The sequence below is a fragment of the Ammospiza nelsoni genome, chromosome 4 (genome assembly GCF_027579445.1).
Source record: "Ammospiza nelsoni isolate bAmmNel1 chromosome 4, bAmmNel1.pri, whole genome shotgun sequence".
Classification (NCBI taxonomy): Eukaryota; Metazoa; Chordata; class Aves; order Passeriformes; family Passerellidae; genus Ammospiza; species Ammospiza nelsoni.
Window position 1 is genome coordinate 47,218,347 of NC_080636.1, and position 17,739 is coordinate 47,236,085.

Here is a 17,739-nt window from a genome sequence, read left to right on the forward strand (position 1 = left end):
AAGACAATAACAGCATTTGTCGCTTCTCTCTTTAGGGCCACAAATCCACCAAATTTCAGAATTTGATCTTTTGGGTTTTTTTGATAACTGACTTAAACCAGATAAACTGACTTAAACGGATAAACTGACTTAAACCAGACATCTGACTACCCCTAAAAGGCAGGTTATGGTAACATCTAAAGTTTAGGACAAAGCCTATGACACGCAAAACTTCCACAAGAACTTTTATTACAGCAATTCCACACTCAGTTAACTCCAGACACTCCACTCGCTCACAGTACAAAACTCTTTGGCTTCTGACAGCTTCACAAAGGAAATGTGCCATTCACACAGTGAATGGGGAATGTATTAATTTGCCTTTCAGAGCGCGTGCAGTCCACTTTGCTGCTGGTAATCTGCATAAAACTGGATTAACGAGTCGGGAATCCTCGGGCTCACGACTGTCAGTGCGCTCCGGAAGTGCCGGCCAGTGATAGATTTGGCATGGATGTCTTCCTGAAGAGCTAGGAGGGCTGCTTCCCTGCACACTGCTGTTATCTGCAAAGAAACAACAAAAAACCAACCACACAGCATTATTATTATTATTATTATTATTATTATTATTATTATTATTATTATTATTATTATTATCATCATCATTATCATCATTATCATTATCATTATCAACATTATTTGAAAAAAGCGAACCCAAGAACATCAAATCACTCCAAATGCCAGATAATCACAAGTAGAGTTTTCCCAACTTTTAAATTTTTTTAAAATAAATGAAGTTGTGGGCAATTAGGACATCCAAAAAACAGGATGTAGCTCGAACTTTAAACCACAGTACATTAAATTTCACATTACAGCATGCTGCAAATTAACTTGCTAATCATATTACCTTGTGTTGAACTCCCCACAACACCTGATAAATTCAAATCCCAACCACCGGCGATACATTTTTCCATCCCCAAAGTGCAAGAGCAGATATTCCCAGGCTCTGCGGGCACTTTTCTTTCCCAGCCTTGCACTGGGAAAGAAATAAAAACAATTAATTCCAAAAGGAGGCTCGGAGGAGAGGAGTGTGTGGAAGGGGAGGAAGGTTAAGGTCTCATACCCTGCAATGTGTTTTTAAGCTCTCTGGACTTCAGACAGCGGAAACAGACTGATGCCAGTGTCACTCTAAAGACACATTACTGTGGTGAAAGGAGCTTGTGGAATGAAAAGAGATATTGTGATTTCCAGTGCAACAGGGAAAACAGTGATTGATATTGACTGTTCCCTTATATCTGTAAATGAAAGAGCCAACTGAAACACATTTGTCCGGCTATTCAGCATATTTTCTCTGTTTGTTCACTTACTGAAAGGAGTTCCCTCGCTTATGCTCTGCTAATGGTTGCCAAAGCCGTTTAGTAGCTTTTTAGGGGATTTAGCAGCATGTTTAGGAAGCTTTCACAAGAAAACATGCATGGATTTAGATGGCTTTGTCAAGTTACAACAATATTACTATTAGTTCTGTGCTGCTCTAATGAGCACCAAAGCTAAACACTGCTGTTCCGCATTTTAATGCTTTTCAGGACTTCAGAGACAGCTGAACGTGGAAGTGCAGCTGAGATTTAGTGCACCAGCTTCTTGTGGAGATCAGTAATACATCACCCAGAAAGTTAACAGAGAGGCCCTGGTCTTTCTGTACAAGTTTTTCTCTAAGCAGACATTGTGATTGCGTCCCCATCTCGAACAGGAATATTAAGCTACTTAAAGAAAAAAAAACCTGCACCAGATCAAACACCCCTTGCACTCCCTGCCTACCACTGACCCCAGAATTCTTTCACAAGGGAGAGGACTGGTGATGGATAAACAGATCCCAAGCATTTTGGACTCAGAACCCATGTTGAAAGAGGGTTCCATTTCCCCTTGATAAATACTCCAGTAAGGCCACAAAATGAAGACACTCTCTGGAAGTTTTCACAGGCATTATTAAAAAAATCCCCAAATGCAGTCCAGCAGGATTTGACTGACCTGTTCTTCTCACAGACACCATCACCTATCCACAGCATGAAATGCTGAAGCAGGGTGACACTGTCAAGGTGTTCACTTGGTTTAGTGAAGGAGAAGCTGAAGGAGACACTGTCAAGCTGTCACATCCAAAACTGAAGGAACACCACTGCAAATCCTATTTCTTCCTGTTTAATTTGTACACCGATACAATCAGGAGGAATTCACCCATAGGCTGATAGCTCTGATGAAGCTTTCACCTGTTCTCTGTGCTCTGCCAACACTATCCTCCTTTGGAGGTGAGTGATGGCAACTCACCTCCAAACGATTTTTTTTTGTTTTAATTTCATTCTTAAATACTGAACCATAAGTTCTGTGATAACTGAAAATCACTAGACATGAGGAAGCACCAGAAAACTCATTATTTTTGGCTTCTTAAAAGCATTTCAGCTGCTTTTAAGGGACAAGGGAAGACATACATTTAGGGCATAAATTATTGTTCTCCCTTTTCCTGGCTGCACTCAGAATTTTTGTGGACTAAATCTTTTCTATATTATTGAATAATAAACAGCAGGTGTTAGAGCACAGTGTTGAAAATGCAGGCCCTCGTGTCTGGTCACAGAGTCACATGGACTTGTTTCCATTCCTTGGCTAACCCAGGGGATCAGGTTTCTGAGGTAAGAGATTCAACACGGCAAGTTTGATTATTTTGCTTTGTTCAGTACGCAAACTTTAAAAAAATAAAAGTCCTCACAAGCATTGTCACTAGCTGATAAAGCTCAATCACTCGTGGAAAGCAAACACAAGTAGTGGTGTAGCCACAGTGACAGGAGGGTGAATTCATCTGCTGAATTCAAACCTTATTGGCCTAAGGTCACTGGTCTGTCATGGAGACTCCTTGTCACAGCCACATTAGGACATTTCTTACCAGATGGAGCAACAGAAGGGCTTTTAAATGTCATTTCTGTGGATTGAGGAAAAAAGGGAAGGCCACAGAAGAGGCTGTAACTGACAGCAGAGGAAGGAGACCCTTTGCAGCAAGACATGGATTTTTTTCCAGGCTTAGCAGCACTCCAAACCCAGAAGCTGCATCCACACCACCAGCTTTAAAACCCTGCAAGAGGTCCATTCCCAATGAACTTCCCCTGTGACTTTCTTAAATCACTTGTTCTTTTGGCCTCTACAAGATCACCCTGTATCAAGTGCCACAGTCCAATCATCCTTATATAATAAAGCACTTTTGTTTGTATTAAACCTGGCAATTTCAGCAAGTCCTCCTATTCCCTGTGTTATGAGAATGGTGATTCATCTGCTCTTCTCTGCACCATCGATGATTTTACAGAGCTTTATCTCCTTCCCTCCCAGTCAAGTCTTTGCAAGCTGAAGAGTCCTCAGTGACTCAGACCTTGCTCCTGCCCAACCTGTCCATTCTTCCTCCCACCTGCCATTGCTGCCTTGGCCAGTTCTGCCCTGAGCTCTCACTGCTGAGTGCCTGAAGCTGTGCAGGGCACAGAGGGGGCTGTACCAGGCCACAGCTCTGTCCCTGGGCTGCTTGCAGTTCCTTTCTCATCATTGTATTTGTGCTGAGAGCATTTTTCTCAGAACATTATCCACGCTGCCTCCAGCATCTCTTCCCAAGTGACAGTACCTAATTTAGGCCAAATTATTTGTGAATTTGAAGCTTGGGTGATATTATTTTTTCTCCATTGCATTTAGTAGGATGAACAGCATCTGCCTACCTCGATAAATGAATGCTAAGAACCAGCATTACCTACATGAAAGACAATTCTTAATGAGTTTCAAATAAAAATACTAAGGGATCTTAATTTTTACCTTTTCAGTACACAAAAAAAGGATAAATAAAAGTTCAGTCTTTTGGATCTCTGTGTGCTGTGAGGAACAGGAATAACATCCTAGTCCTGTTCCAAAGGCAAAAATACATCTCACTGTGTGGAGGGACAAAATAGATATTTTGTGACTGCATCTGAATCCAGAGTGGCTTTCAGCACCCACTGTAGGCAGTAATGAAGGCATCAAGCAATTGTCAAAGACAGCAGTGATTAAATAGCAACACACCAGGTAATCAAGCTGTACCTAGTGTAACTGCATGGGTGCTACTGCAGCAGTAAAGAGGCAGCCAGGTGGGGTAAAAAGCTGCTGAATCTAAGAGTACCAGAGTATCCCCTACTTTGGTTATTATTAGTATCATTATCAAAGGAAGTTTACCAAACAGAATTCTCATTTCAAACGGAGTCAGAGCAATTTACTGACCAATGTGTTCATCTGTTGTCTACAGTCATCTCTTACCATGAGAATATTTTTGAATTCATGTATAAAAACCCAGTGCAGTGCTTTCTTGAAGGACTGATTTATAATCTCAGGAATGATCTTTAAGATCAGAAAATAAATTCATTTAGAATTCTGCTTCAAAGTGGAAAAGGCACCAGAATCAAGCTTTCCTGGGAGGAAAGGAGAATTAAAAATTGCTGTCTGAGCCACACACACAGAGATCAGTAAGAATCAAAGCCACATACCAGCCCAGAGCTATGCTACAAACAACGATGAACACCCCCCAGCAGAAAAGGATTTACACCTAGTCGTTCTCTCCTACCCCATTCCACTCCAAGCAACAATAAAATGCCCGGTGCCAGTTACTGTTCCCTGCATAACCAGCATTGAGCCCGACCCATCTTTCCCCTGAAACCAAAGGTTACACTGGCTGCTTCAGCTGGGCCAATTCTCCCCCATTCTGGCATTAAGCACCAACTCTTTCCAGCCGACTCGAAGTCCTTTTCAGCTTCTTTGTATTTAAAGTGCTCTAAATAGCTTTAAAGAACCTTAAAAAAAAAAAAAAAAAAAAAAAGCAAAAAAAAAAAAAGCTCTTCTGTGTTAAAGCCGTAGGTATTTTCAAGAAAGTGGTTTTGTTAGGGCCGAGTGTGCTGGGAACACCTGTGAATGTCGGGTTTAATTGGGCTGCAGCTGGTGTCGATTGTGTGTGCCGTAACTGGCAGCCACTGCCTGGCTCTACATTGTATTTCATTTTCCTTTTTCACTCGCTCCTCCACCCCGCCAGTTAAAGTTGTAAGGGATTGTGTGTGAGAGAGGGATTAGGAGCCTGGAAACAAGAATAGTGCCCCGCGGGTTGTGAATAGCACAAATTGGGGCTCTTCCTGGCGGAGCAGTACCTGCGAGGCTGAGCGCCCGCCGGGCACCTCAAAGGGAGCCGGGACCAGGTCTGGGGATTCGCCTTTCCCGCTCAGCCAGGGAGGGATAAAAGCTTCACACACGGCATTTGAAAAAGACATGAATAACCCCCGGGTCTCGACATCTGTGTCTCACTCGTGCGAATTCCTGCCCTACCCCTGTGCCAGGAGCTGCCTTGTGAGAGGAAAAGACTCATCCCCACTAAACAGGGATAGCTGGAAAGCTCTCAGGACCCACCTGGGACTAAGGGAAAAGGTGGGCATGGATGCCTTTCTAAAGCGAGAAGCTGCTCTGTAGGCAGAGAGGAGATGGGAGAGGTTGCTGACTGTACTCTTAAAATCCACATAAATAATTCAACGCGGCTCCAGCAGCGCACAACTTCCCACAAGGGATTTGTGGGGGGCTCATAGCAGTGCTGGGCAGAGATGTAAAAATACCTCGAGGTTTGTGCCACCCCCAGCAGGTCACCCCTGCTCAGTGTGGGACGCCACGGCCCCGCTTTCCCCCTCTCCTTTGTGCAGGCATCACCCGCTGCCGGCTGCGGGCTCCCGCCCCGCTCTTGTGCTGGCTCCTGTGCTAAGCTGGCCCTTTCATTCACCGATTCAATGCAGCAGACCATCAGAAAACTAATCCAGAAATAAAATAAAAAGAGCCTTATCTTGCTGCTGGGGTATTGAGATGGGCTCAGGGGGGGATTCGACAAGTAGGCATGGGAGGAGTGGGGAGCACAGCAAGTGGGATGAGTTATGCTCCAGGAGCTGCCACAGAGATCTGCCCTAAATGAAAATGCTATTTTAAGATGTCACAAGTATAATTTTTTCTTTAAAATGGAATAAACTGAGAGGTCTTAGCTGCTGAGAGGTGAAGTTTTGATGCGTTTCAAAAAGGCTTAAATGTAGTACTTCTCTTGTGTTTCACCTTCCCCTGTTTTATGTATAAACCAAGGCAAGACAAGAAAACAGCTTTTTTCTCTTGACTGCTCAGAGAAATTGTTACAGATTGCTAAAAATCTTGTTCTGTATAGAGGAAAAAGTTTCCAATACTACGGAACTAACATCTTGTGATAAATTTTGACCAATCTTTGAAAGACAAAGAATCACCCTGTATGTGCACCTCCTCATTCTGCTCAGTTCTATGATCTGTGTAGATTTAAATGGGATGGATCACAGAATCAAATAATGGTTTGGGTTGAAGGGACCTTAAAGATTTCCTAGTTCTAACCCCTCTGCCATGGGCAGGGAGCCTTCCACTAAACCAGGCTGCTCGGAACTTGGCTTTGAACACTTCCATGGATGGGTATCCACAAAATTATACAGTTATACATCTGGGCATTTTGCAAAGGGTGAATAATCTGTTCTAACCAGAAAACGATGAAGTGTATTAGCATCGTGCTTTTCAGACAGTATCCATTCACTCCTCAGACTCAGGTACTGAACTATGGGACCTATGGAGTGGATGTGCTTAGGATAGATGAATGTTGCTCCCTAAAATTTTCCCAGCTGAAGAGTGAAAGGCCCTCACAGGCTGCACAAGAGCCTCAGTGAGACAGAGGCATCTTTGATCTCTAAGCATCTATGTTGTAAACTGTTATTATCTTTCCTCAACTTAAAGCACTTACATCTCTACAGTTTTGTATTTAGGAACACTGCATTGGAGTGGATGATTTCCTACCCTCAGCAATGACAGTCTACAATTATTTTTCATAAAAATATAGACTTCTTTCTCCCTTGTTTATTAAAGAGACATTCATTATGAGCAGACATTAGACTGCCTACTTTAAAACAGGTCTGTACTGATGAGGCAGCATCTTTGCAATTTTTAAATGTAAAGGACAGCTATTACTTTTTGAGCAACCTGGTCTAGTGGAAAGTGTCCCTGGCCATGGCAAGGGGGTGGAATGTCATTATCTTTAAAGTCCTTTCCATCCCAAACCATAAACCCAGGATTATGTGTATCCTGTATCTCTGAGAGCAAATGATCTCTGCTATTCCCGATTCCTTTAATGAGAAATTGTTAAGCACATGTAATTGAATAAAACCAGCTCCTTTAATGATGTCTGTAAGTGACCTTAGTTCAGAGCAGTCTGCACAACTTAATGTACCATTTGCTTATTTGTGTAATTTTGTGGCTTAATGTACAGGTGACCACGTGTGTGGGTGTCCACAGCTTACCTGAGGTTGCTGCATGGGGACACAAAGCTGTCCTGCTGCCTGAATACATCTGATTTGACCAGGAGGGGGGTTCCCATGAAAGGTTCACCCTTTCCATGGTGGCCACAGCAAAGACCAAGTCCTCCTGCTCTCCCCTCGTCTCAGCCAGGCTTCAGAATCAGCTGACAGTGAACCAATAGCTGAGCCAGACAACTGGCCAGCTGCACATGTGAGACAATCATAGCAACAATTAATGAGGCAGAGTGACCCCAAAATGCTGCCTTTAATTGCTCTTCCAGTACCAGAAACTGAGCAGGGGCTGTGCCTGGGCAGCAGACAGCATCACATGTGTCAGTAGCTCCTGCTATTCTATAAAGCTCACACACGCCCAGGGAAGGGAAGGATGAGGTATGTAGCCAAAATTAGGTGTATGTATCATAACTCCAGCACATGATGACAGCTAAGGGGAATAAAGCGGAGCTCTCAGTGGTACATGCTAAGTGTCATCACACATACCTCTGCTCATCCTGACATGTTCTAACAGAGCAAAGCCTCGGATCCATCTGCAAGCTTTCTTTTTTTCTTCCTTCCACTCTTAAAAAATATTACTAGATGTGGTATCCTTCCAAGCAACGTATAAAACATGTAAATTCCGATTTCAATTTTGTAACTACAAGCCCAAAACGCAGCTATTTTCCAAGAGGCGCTCCGCCGATATGGCTCCCATCACTTTGGCAGAGACATGGCATAGCTACACCTCTCACAAAGGAATTCCGTAACAAAACGAGTTTTTACATGCTGGGACTAAATATTTTTAAACAGCACTCTCTGCCAACTTCACGTTTCAGCTATATTTGTGCAACTAAAAAAAAAAACCCCAAAAAACCAAGCACCCCCCCCCCCAAAAAAATCACATGCGTGTTTCTATACAAGATTAAGCTGCATTTCTGGTTAACCTCAGAATTATTCCATTTTTATATAAACATTTAATGGGAAAGTTTAACTTCTTCCCTTCAATGAGGAAAAGGAAGCCAAGCCACTAGAAAAACAGAGTCTTTCTCTGTGTGTGTGTGTGCACGCACTCATTTTAATTAAAAGTAATTAAGAGAATCCTGTGTTCTCACTCACAGTCTGCTGGTGCTGCAGAGGGCCTGGACACAGAGCCAAGGGTATTCTGCCGAATGCCGCCAGCAAGAGAGATTGGATTATGCAACTAAAAATTTAAAACTAGAAGACTTCATCATTAGCTGTGGCTGTCATGAGTTTCTCCCTAGGGAAAAAAAAACTGTATAAAACAGATTTGGCAGCTCCCACCCTACGAAACCTATCAGGGTGGAGGTGTTAAGCGGTTGCTGCGTTTGCTTGCTTGCTTTTCAGATTTCGAGGCACTTACAAGGCTGGGTGAAATACTCAGCATATTCCCTATTTCTTGCACTGGAAGATAATTCTTTCCTTTCTCAAGTTTAACCTGAGCAGAGGCCTCAGACTCCTATCAAAACAAAGCAAACAAAAGCAACTCTGCAAAAAGAACTGGAAGAAGTTCTCTCCCTTCCCTAAAAATATTATTTTTTGGTCAATAGAACACAGCCAGTCTAAAACTGTCTTTCATCTCCTTTCAGCTCCAGTCACATTTCTATTACATTATATCACCATTTAAAGGTTGCTACAACCCCAAACTTTTGAATCCAACTAGCAAAGAAGGAAAGCAAAAAAAAATACTTTTTTCATGGGTTCATTTAAACTCTGCCTTTCACTCTGTCTTTGGAGCCATGGAAAATATTGTCCTGATTTGGACCTTACACAGCAGGTTAAAAATAGCAACTGTAGTTACCTACATATGAGCTATCATAATACAATACAGTAAAAGCAAACTCACTCATTTAAAAATAATGACAAATTTCCTAGAAACTTAGTTTTTCTGTCAATTTGGACAGAAAGCACACAAGTGCTGCAATAGTAAGGGTTTTACTTTATTGGTGACACGTGCATTCACATCCTGGGTTGAGGTGAGAAAAGACATTTGGGGAGAACACACATAATGCCTTCAATGGAAGCTCTCTAGCCTTTATTTATTGGGTTCTCAGTTCCTGGAAGGTGTGAGATGTTTCCTGTGGAGTATCTATTTCCCCAGCAGAAAGCTAAAGGAATTTCAAGCTGTTTCTAAGTTTACTTCTTGGAGCTTCCCATGGCACCAGCTGCTCGTGTTTCCCAGGAAAATAAGGGAGGAGGACTACTGCATGCCTGTATTCCAGGGAGGCAGAGTGTGGCTGGGAGGACAGGCAGACCTAGAAAGCAATGCCATTAAGCCCCAGCAAAATGCCTTTGTGTATGGTTATTACTCCTAAAGGAGGAAGCAAAAAATGCTGGAAAAGAACTTACTCAAGTTCTAATGCAGGGTTTGCTTGTGCAAGAAAAGAAATGAAGCAATTGCAGCAAGAAAAGAAACCATGAATGATGCAAATATATGGAACAAGAAAAGTGAGGTACCAACAATTACCTTGAGTTAAGGACTGATGAAGGGTTATATTTTAATGGAACAGAAAGTCAATTAAAGTGTCTGCTTTTGCATTGTTAATGTTACAATTTGAAATTTGGGTTCCCTCCTCCAGTTGAGGAAACTGAATCCACATAATGTCTGAAAGTCATCCAGATCTGCTTACACCATGGATAACAGATCTAATTTAACAAATTCTTCTCTTTCATAACTGTAAACTCCTTCTACACTTGTGCCATGTTATTGCAAAAACCTCCATTGGTCTCTTGGGTTTTTTCCCCCTTCCTTCCTTGTCTAGGCAAGACAATGTAATGCAAATTTCCAACATTATGAAGATTTAGAAAACAGGTCACTTGAATTTCTCTTCATAAAGATGCTTCACATTCAAAATTTACCCTCAGCATCTCTGCAAATATGCACGGGGGAAGCAGAGGAGTGTCCCTTCCCCTTCCTCCATGTTGTATGCAGCTTTGCTTTTTAATATTAACAGCATTTTAACTTAGAAGTTGCAGTCTAGCATGATACTCAAACAATTTAAGGCCAGAAAAGTAGGAAATTTATGCTTAGTAGTGTTTAAGGAAGGAGAGGATGAAGCCCAAAGGAGGATGTCACAAGAGTGAGCTCAGAAACTGTAACACAACTAAGGACCACAGCAGAAAGATCACAAAAAGGCACTAAGAAACATGCAAGCAGTGGCAGGACAGTCCTGAAATGATCCTGAGGCATACTTTGAGGGACACTCACAAACTGAAGTCACCATCAGGTTTTTTGCCTCCTGCTGTAGGGCTGCTTTGCCTACCAGAGCCCGAGTGAAAACACAGGAAAAGACCATCAGCTCCTCTTACCTGCAGTGTTGTGGGTGCACTCCTCTTGCTAGCTAGAGCCTGCAGCACACATATGCCTTCTCCTGAACTTCCATAAATATTTTACTGTGCTGATTTGTGTGGCCAAGTTATACAATGACACAATAAAGCACAACTGCTCTCCCTGAAGCCATTCCAGCCTATCTAACAGGCTCAGGAATCACCCAGCAGCCCACTTTGCATGGCACAGAGGACCCCAAGGATGACAGCATCCAACAGCTTATGCCAAGTAGACAGGAGTCTGTGAGATAGAAAAAAAGGACACCTTAATTGTATCATTGACTTTGTCCTTAGCAGACGCTGCTCTTTCTGCCTTGTGTGGGTATCTACAACTGGTATTGTTTCCAGATCCTTGTCAAGAGCTGAGCTCTGATTTGCTCAGGAATTGTCTGTGTGCATGAGAAAGTGGGAACTTTCCACTTCCCTGTGTACTGTATTTACTCATTTCACACTAGATGTACAGATAGTAGGACAGACAGAAAGTCTTAATGCCTCTGCAAAAACAATAAAAGGTGACCAAAAGAATGAGGACACCACATCCAGGATGCTGCCACAGAAGCACAGTTTTCCATACTGAACCAAAAACCAGATGCTATTTTCTCTCAGCTTTGTAATTATTCAGTACTGCAAAGAGCAGATGTTCTTAACATTTCCCACTTGGTATCATATTTATTACTTTTCATGCTATCTGGAAGATTCTTTGATATCAATCATTTGTTTTTTATGGGGTGAGCAAGTTTTAAATGCATAAAATGACACCACACAACTGGTACTTCTCAGCAGCCCAGAGTGGTGAAGGTGCTTGTTTTAGCTCAAAGGGCTGTGATTGAGAAAGCCTCTCTTGTGCTGCAATGTGCCCCTCCCATTTATCAAGTGACTTCCAGATCAAATGGATGACTCTGAGACTTGGAAGGGCATAGCACCACAGCAGCACTGAAGCCCTTTCTCCCCTCACATATCCATGTTGGGAACAGCAGCTGTAGCACCAGGGAGCCTGAAACAATGTGGGACTCTCACTCTGCTTCATTAAATGCTATTTTGCTAAATTAAAGGCCACAAGTAAGTCATATTGTATCCATAAGCACTTGCATGCCACAGGCCTTTCCCCTTCCCATATTTCCCTCAGCTGTGGATCATGCAAAATCCCATGGAAGGCATATTTCAACTTTTCAGTTGGGGTTGTTTTTTTGTTTTGGTGAGAGCAGGACTTTCTACCCCTCAGTGGACACAGCACTCAAACCACACTGCCAAATATTATATGATGTCCTTTCCAGAGTTAATTTTTAATTTCCTGACTCCACTGCATGAGAAATTTTCAAATTGTCTTGGCGGTCACTTAGAGCCATGTGCAGACCTAATTGCAGGAGTGAATGCAGTGTCAGCCCAAATGCAAACCTCTGGACTCAGTGAGGAATTTCTGCAGAATTAGTTCCTTGGTTGAATTAAGTTCCAGAGAGATCCACACTCCAAGGATCAACTGCAAATGTATCGCAAAGGGCGAGAGCCTTTCTTGCCCCAGCCTGCAGCCAGGGGAGGCAGGTGTTTTCAATGTGTCACTCAAAAACCTGGTGATTTTCTGTTTTCATTTTTTAATGCCCCAATTCATAACCCACAGATGTTGTGCATGGCTATAAATCTTGGCACCCTCTCCTCTGCGAAAGAGTTTCTCCTGGTATTCAATTTTCTTTGCTTTACCTTAAGTCACCCTAATCATGCTGACATCTACTATCGATGATTATATTAGCCCTAAAAGATCCTTAAACAAATGAAAAGGACTGACTTCCACTCCTAAAGTTCTGCTTCCAATTTTCTAAAGGAAATTAAATAATGTATAAATCAAATGCTGGGCGCAGGCCCAGGCAGCTGAACATCGCTTTGTCCTTTCAAAGTGAAGACAAAGTGTCTGCTACGGAAGGGACGAGCCAAGAGAAATAAAGCTTAACCTCAGCTCCATGTGAAAGTGATTTGGGATAATCGGGGGAATCTGCAAAGAGGTTAAAAAGGGGACCACATACTAACAGGGGAACTTCACACAACGATCAAAAATATATCAAGAGCTGACCCTCACCTGGAGGAGCTGCACAGCCCTGACAGCTTTGTTACACCGGAGCAGAGTGCGAAGGGCAGGAGAAAGAAGAGATGAGCAGGAAGTCAAAAATCTATTTATGGCTGCCATTTGTCATGTTTTGGTAATCTTATCAGGGTGAGTTTTTTTCAGTTTTGCAAGATTTATAACTAAGTACTGCCCGACAACCTTGCAGTGAGTGTGCACTCTACTTCCCAGTTCTCCTTTAGCTAGTACACACTACTTGGATTATTAAATCAACCACCAAGGGACTTCTGAATTTATGTACTATTGATGGACTGCTGATCTTTCTCTTTAACACAGTGTATGTATCTAGGAGGGGAAAAAAGTAGTAAAATGTGCTAGATTTCTTCCTGGTATTATTTACCGAGCAAGCAATTGCTTTAATTGCCACAAGGCATTTCTTAGAACTATTGGGGAAGGTGTACTTTGTAATATGATTTCTCGATTAAAATGAGATCCTAATCAAGTCTATATGGCTTCAACATGAGTTCACACTGACATTTTTGCACACAGCAGGGTGTGTTTGAAATCTCTGATCAGCACCAGAGTTCATGGTTAGGGTCAGCTTAACCCTATTCACATAAAGCAAACTTTGGTGGGGAGAAAAAGATGTGACATGCAGCTGTCAGTGCCCCAATTGCGTACACTCATAGTTCCAAAATATTCCTGTTCTCATCTTTACAAAGTCTAGAATATTTCAGATGTGATGCACATGGCCCTTAAGCTCAGATGGTGGAGAAGTCTCATCTTTATACTTTCTTGAGAAACCTGCAAAATTGTTTTCAGCACTGTCACTTAGCAATTGTTTGGTCTGTCACCACGTGAAGTGAGCAGCTGGCAAAGCAGGGACAGCCCCAGAACACTTACATGTGAATGTGAATTCAACACACGTCTTGCTTAGCTGCTGCAAACCTGTCACGGACTGTTTCACTGTTTAAAAAAACCCCAAAACATAAACCCACAAACAAAATCCCTATAAATTTATTTCCCTTTTTAAAAGATGAGTCTGTACACACACTCTTTTATTGTAGAGTTGAAGTACATGATGACTGCAACTGCCATTTAATGGGATACAAATTCATCTGAACATCAAGCACTCCTGATTCAGAACCAACAGGTTTACTGGGCTCACAGCCTTGTAATTTAGTGACAAGTATCCATGTCTTTCACAAAAGCTATAAAATATTAGCACAAGCTTCAGGAATGTTATTACCTTAAAAGAGGCAATTCAACCAACCTGTGAGCTGGGAGATTCTCCCATCCATCTCCCTGTCTTCTGACAGTCCCCCTGCAAATGAAGCACCAGCCCAGCTATGGCTGTGTTTGAAAAAGTAAAGCAAGCAGTGGAACTGAGGGGGATTTCATGGCACCACAGGGCTTCACACAACCACTGCCAGAATAAATTCCTCTGTCAGACCTCCAAGTTTCACATCACTTTGTCTCCACAGGTTCCCAAATATCAATAGCAAGAAGAAAAAAAAAAAAAAACAAACCATAAAGAAGGACGGGAAGAAGTAGGAAGTTTTCACAGAGTGTGGTTGTTTGCCATCCCTGGATTTAAACAAAACCAGGCGCACAGTGTGTTACTCACACATGAAAAGAGGAGAGCCAAGAAGGGAAGGAGAGGCTCCTCTCCCCTTGTTTCAAGAAAGCATCCCTGAAAGCACACAGGCATCTGGTTTGGGTTCCTCTGACGTCAGCAAACACCACTGAAGTAAAGCACATGCTTAAATATGTTCCAAACCCCTTATCTGCTTTTAATAATTGGAAGCTAAATGGAAACTATAAGTCATTGAGCAGGACAAGTACCATGAACAAACAAGACCTTTTTTGCCTTTAAGGTGATGGTACTTGGTGGCTCTGCAAAACTTTGGATTCAGTAACATCCACTATCAGAAGAAGAGACAGATTTTAATGCAGGATTCAATCAAATTACAAATGCTACAATTCATGCTCTGGTCAGAGAAAGAAGTTGAGATTAATGACAGTGTGTCACATTCCTTTGGTGCTTTATATTTCTACCTATTTTTTATATATTGGTGTCTCCAGTAAAAGGAAAATAGGAAGAATCTCTGGTACGAGGCTACTCATCCCTGCCAGGTGATTTTGCTCTGGTCAGCTGCTCAGGCAGTGTGTGGCTGGTGCTCTTGAAGAGTTTGGGAAAGGGATGAGAAATGTGGGAGAGGTCTTTTCCACCAGACTATGTGAAACATTACCTGCCAAGGTAGAGTTAGGCAAAAGTCACTCCTAACAGGAGTCAGCCATCTGACAATCCCTGAGAGGGACTGAATGTAGGGTTACAGTCTTGGCTCTGTCATGAATTTCCTTTGCAAGGAAAGGAAGCTAGCAAGCTCTGCTGATACCTGGGATGAGCTGCCTTCCTCAGGTCAGCACTCATTCATGTCCCAATCCTCATGGACCATCAGCAGTGGAGGGGTTACAGCAGCCACTGCAGTGCCTGGCATGACAGGGACTGATTCCAGGGATTGCCATGGGAGTTACTGCAGTGGGATCCAATTCCTCAGTAACAGGCAGGATCAAGTCCTAAATTAGCGATTCCCAGATTTCATTAAGTTTATTCATCCTTAAGCCAATTTACCTGCTGGCACAACTCCCCTGGGGATTGTGCCAGCAAAGACTTTGGCCTAGTAATTTCAGATTAATTTCTGTATCATCATCTTCATGTGGCTTTGGGAAGACTATTTGTATATCCTGCTATAGACCTTGTGGAAGCAAACACTAATTATGAAGGAAAGTTTTTGACTCCACAACTACTCTTCCAAAATTAAAAAAAAAAAAAAAAAGAGTAGTCTAGACCATGGACAGGAATTCCAGATGGAAATATGTTTAACAAATATGGAAAGCTAATACTTTCCTGTATATTGCTTTGTGAGTTATTAGCACCTAAATAGTCTCCATGGTCAAAAGTGTATTAATGAGCTGGAAGACAAAATGATGTAATCAGGAGAGATCAGCAGTAATTTCTTCTGCAGGAGATTTACATGCAGCAGCCATGTGTGTTTGTTTATGATCTCTACATCTGGTAATGAGCTCTCAATGCCATGGAAAGCTGCGGTGGAATAATGCACCCTGTTCCTCTCATGCACTAATTAATGCTCTATTTAATCTGGGAAAAGGCATTTTAAAAATAAACACTCATTTCCAGCAGACCATAAAGAATAGGTAACAACTGAAACACACCACACAGGCCTAAAAACTGGTGTGTAGCAACCTCTCAAGCATTAAAAAAGGTGAGTTTTAACTCCCAGAGTACCACAGGAAGAAGGTACACACCAATCTCTCCACCACTACAAACACACACTCAGAGACCCTAGATACCCACAGAGACAATCAAAGCCAGAGTGATAATCTGTAGGAATGACAAAAAACAGTAAGAGAAGGCAGAGATAAAATATTCCCCATGACAGCAAGTGTTAAACTATGTTTTGTACTCACCTTTGGTAACACTGCTGGCCATCACCTCGTCCACCTCATTCTGACAGTTGATAACATGAGCAATAAATCTGATTTCCACAATGACAGGAAAAGCAGCCATTGCAAAGATGGTTAGATCATGTATTCCTACTGGAAAAGGCCGGGGAGATGGTGTCCAGCCCATCCTCTGCCTGCAGGGCTGGCTGCTGAGGGGGGAATGCAGTGGAGGCTCAGCATCCTCAGCTGCCACTGGAGTCATTCCACTGCTTTTAGCCACTTCACCAAGGCCTTGTCTCCACAGGATGTTAGGCTGGAGCAGCTACTGCATTTACATTCACAGCCTATCTCATTCCAGGATAACTTCCTCACACTGACATGCCCTCAGAAGTACAAGAGCATTCATCTGTGGCTGCATTTAGCCCTAGGCTGGAGTCTCACAAGGTAACAGAGAATAGAGATTTGGCTTTATCTTACAAACTGTGCTAATATATCTCACCACCCTTTGGACTGGAGCCAACTTCTTCTCTCTAATCTCCCAATCATTTCCCACTGAAAACTTGTACTTCAGTCTGTGAAAGAAGACAAAAATCAGGAAAATCACAGGGATGGCAGGGCATGGAAAGCCTGTGTGAGCTGTATCCAAGAGAAAATTTCCTAGCCTGAGATACCAGAGCTATGAAATGGCCTCTTTCAGTGACAGAGGAATTGCCATGGTGGCTAAAAGAGCGCCTGCTTAGGCTACAAGTATGGAGAAACAACAATTCAGAGACTTGGGATGGCTTTAAAGGTAAATCAGGTAAAACAGATAAACACAGAGCAAATATATGAGTAGAGATTGAAACTTCTCATGTATATTGAAATGGCAGTATGAAAACAGTTTTTCTCCTGCCAGGCACAACTCCTACCCTCCCACTCACACATCCAGGGTGCAGAGTTTGCAACTCAGGACTTCTTGTGTGCTCTTCAGCTGCAATAAAAAAAGGCATTTTTGCAGTGCTTTCAGACCCTCATCCCACTCACTGAGACCATCTGACACATGCCTGCCTCCCCTGTTCGGATTTCCCAAAGCAAGCAGAGAGGACCAAGGGGGAATCACATGTCTGACAGGGACAGTCTGACATGAATGGTGAGTTGTCAAAATGGAACCAGCAATCCCCCAAAACTAGTTTTTTGCTTCAGGAAAAGAATTTGCAGGCTGCAGTCTGCAGATGCATGCCAGGCTCTGCCACAGCTGTAAGTGTAGGTGGGCAAATAGCAACTCATTTCTAGAGGTAGCCACTCGACTCTGCACTTCTACCAAGGCTTTTCTGATAAAAAAATTATGGTTTTTTGTCAGTGCCTGAATCTCCATGGGTTCCTAGGTCTTCAGAGCATCTTTGTTCTGTTTAGACTTGCTCTTTTTTTTTTTTTTTTTGTTCAGAGACAAAACAAGCTAGGGCTTCAAACCATGCAGGGTTTTAATGCTGCAGAATCCCCACTTCCTCTCTTTCCTCAGCTCTTCTCTATCAGATTTACTGTTTACTTACAGAC

The 17,739-nt window shown here is 42.6% G+C and overlaps 1 protein-coding gene across 1 annotated transcript in view; it reads right to left on the bottom strand.

Annotated features, from left to right (window-relative positions):
* Positions 1 to 220: 220 nt before the first annotated feature.
* AFG2A (AFG2 AAA ATPase homolog A) overlaps positions 221 to 17,739 on the bottom strand; it is a 161,417-nt gene continuing 143,898 nt past the window's right edge. Inside the window, 1 exon segment of the mRNA XM_059470232.1 lies at positions 221 to 537. Coding sequence (XP_059326215.1) covers positions 361 to 537 — 177 coding nt within the window. The 3' untranslated portion in view covers positions 221 to 360.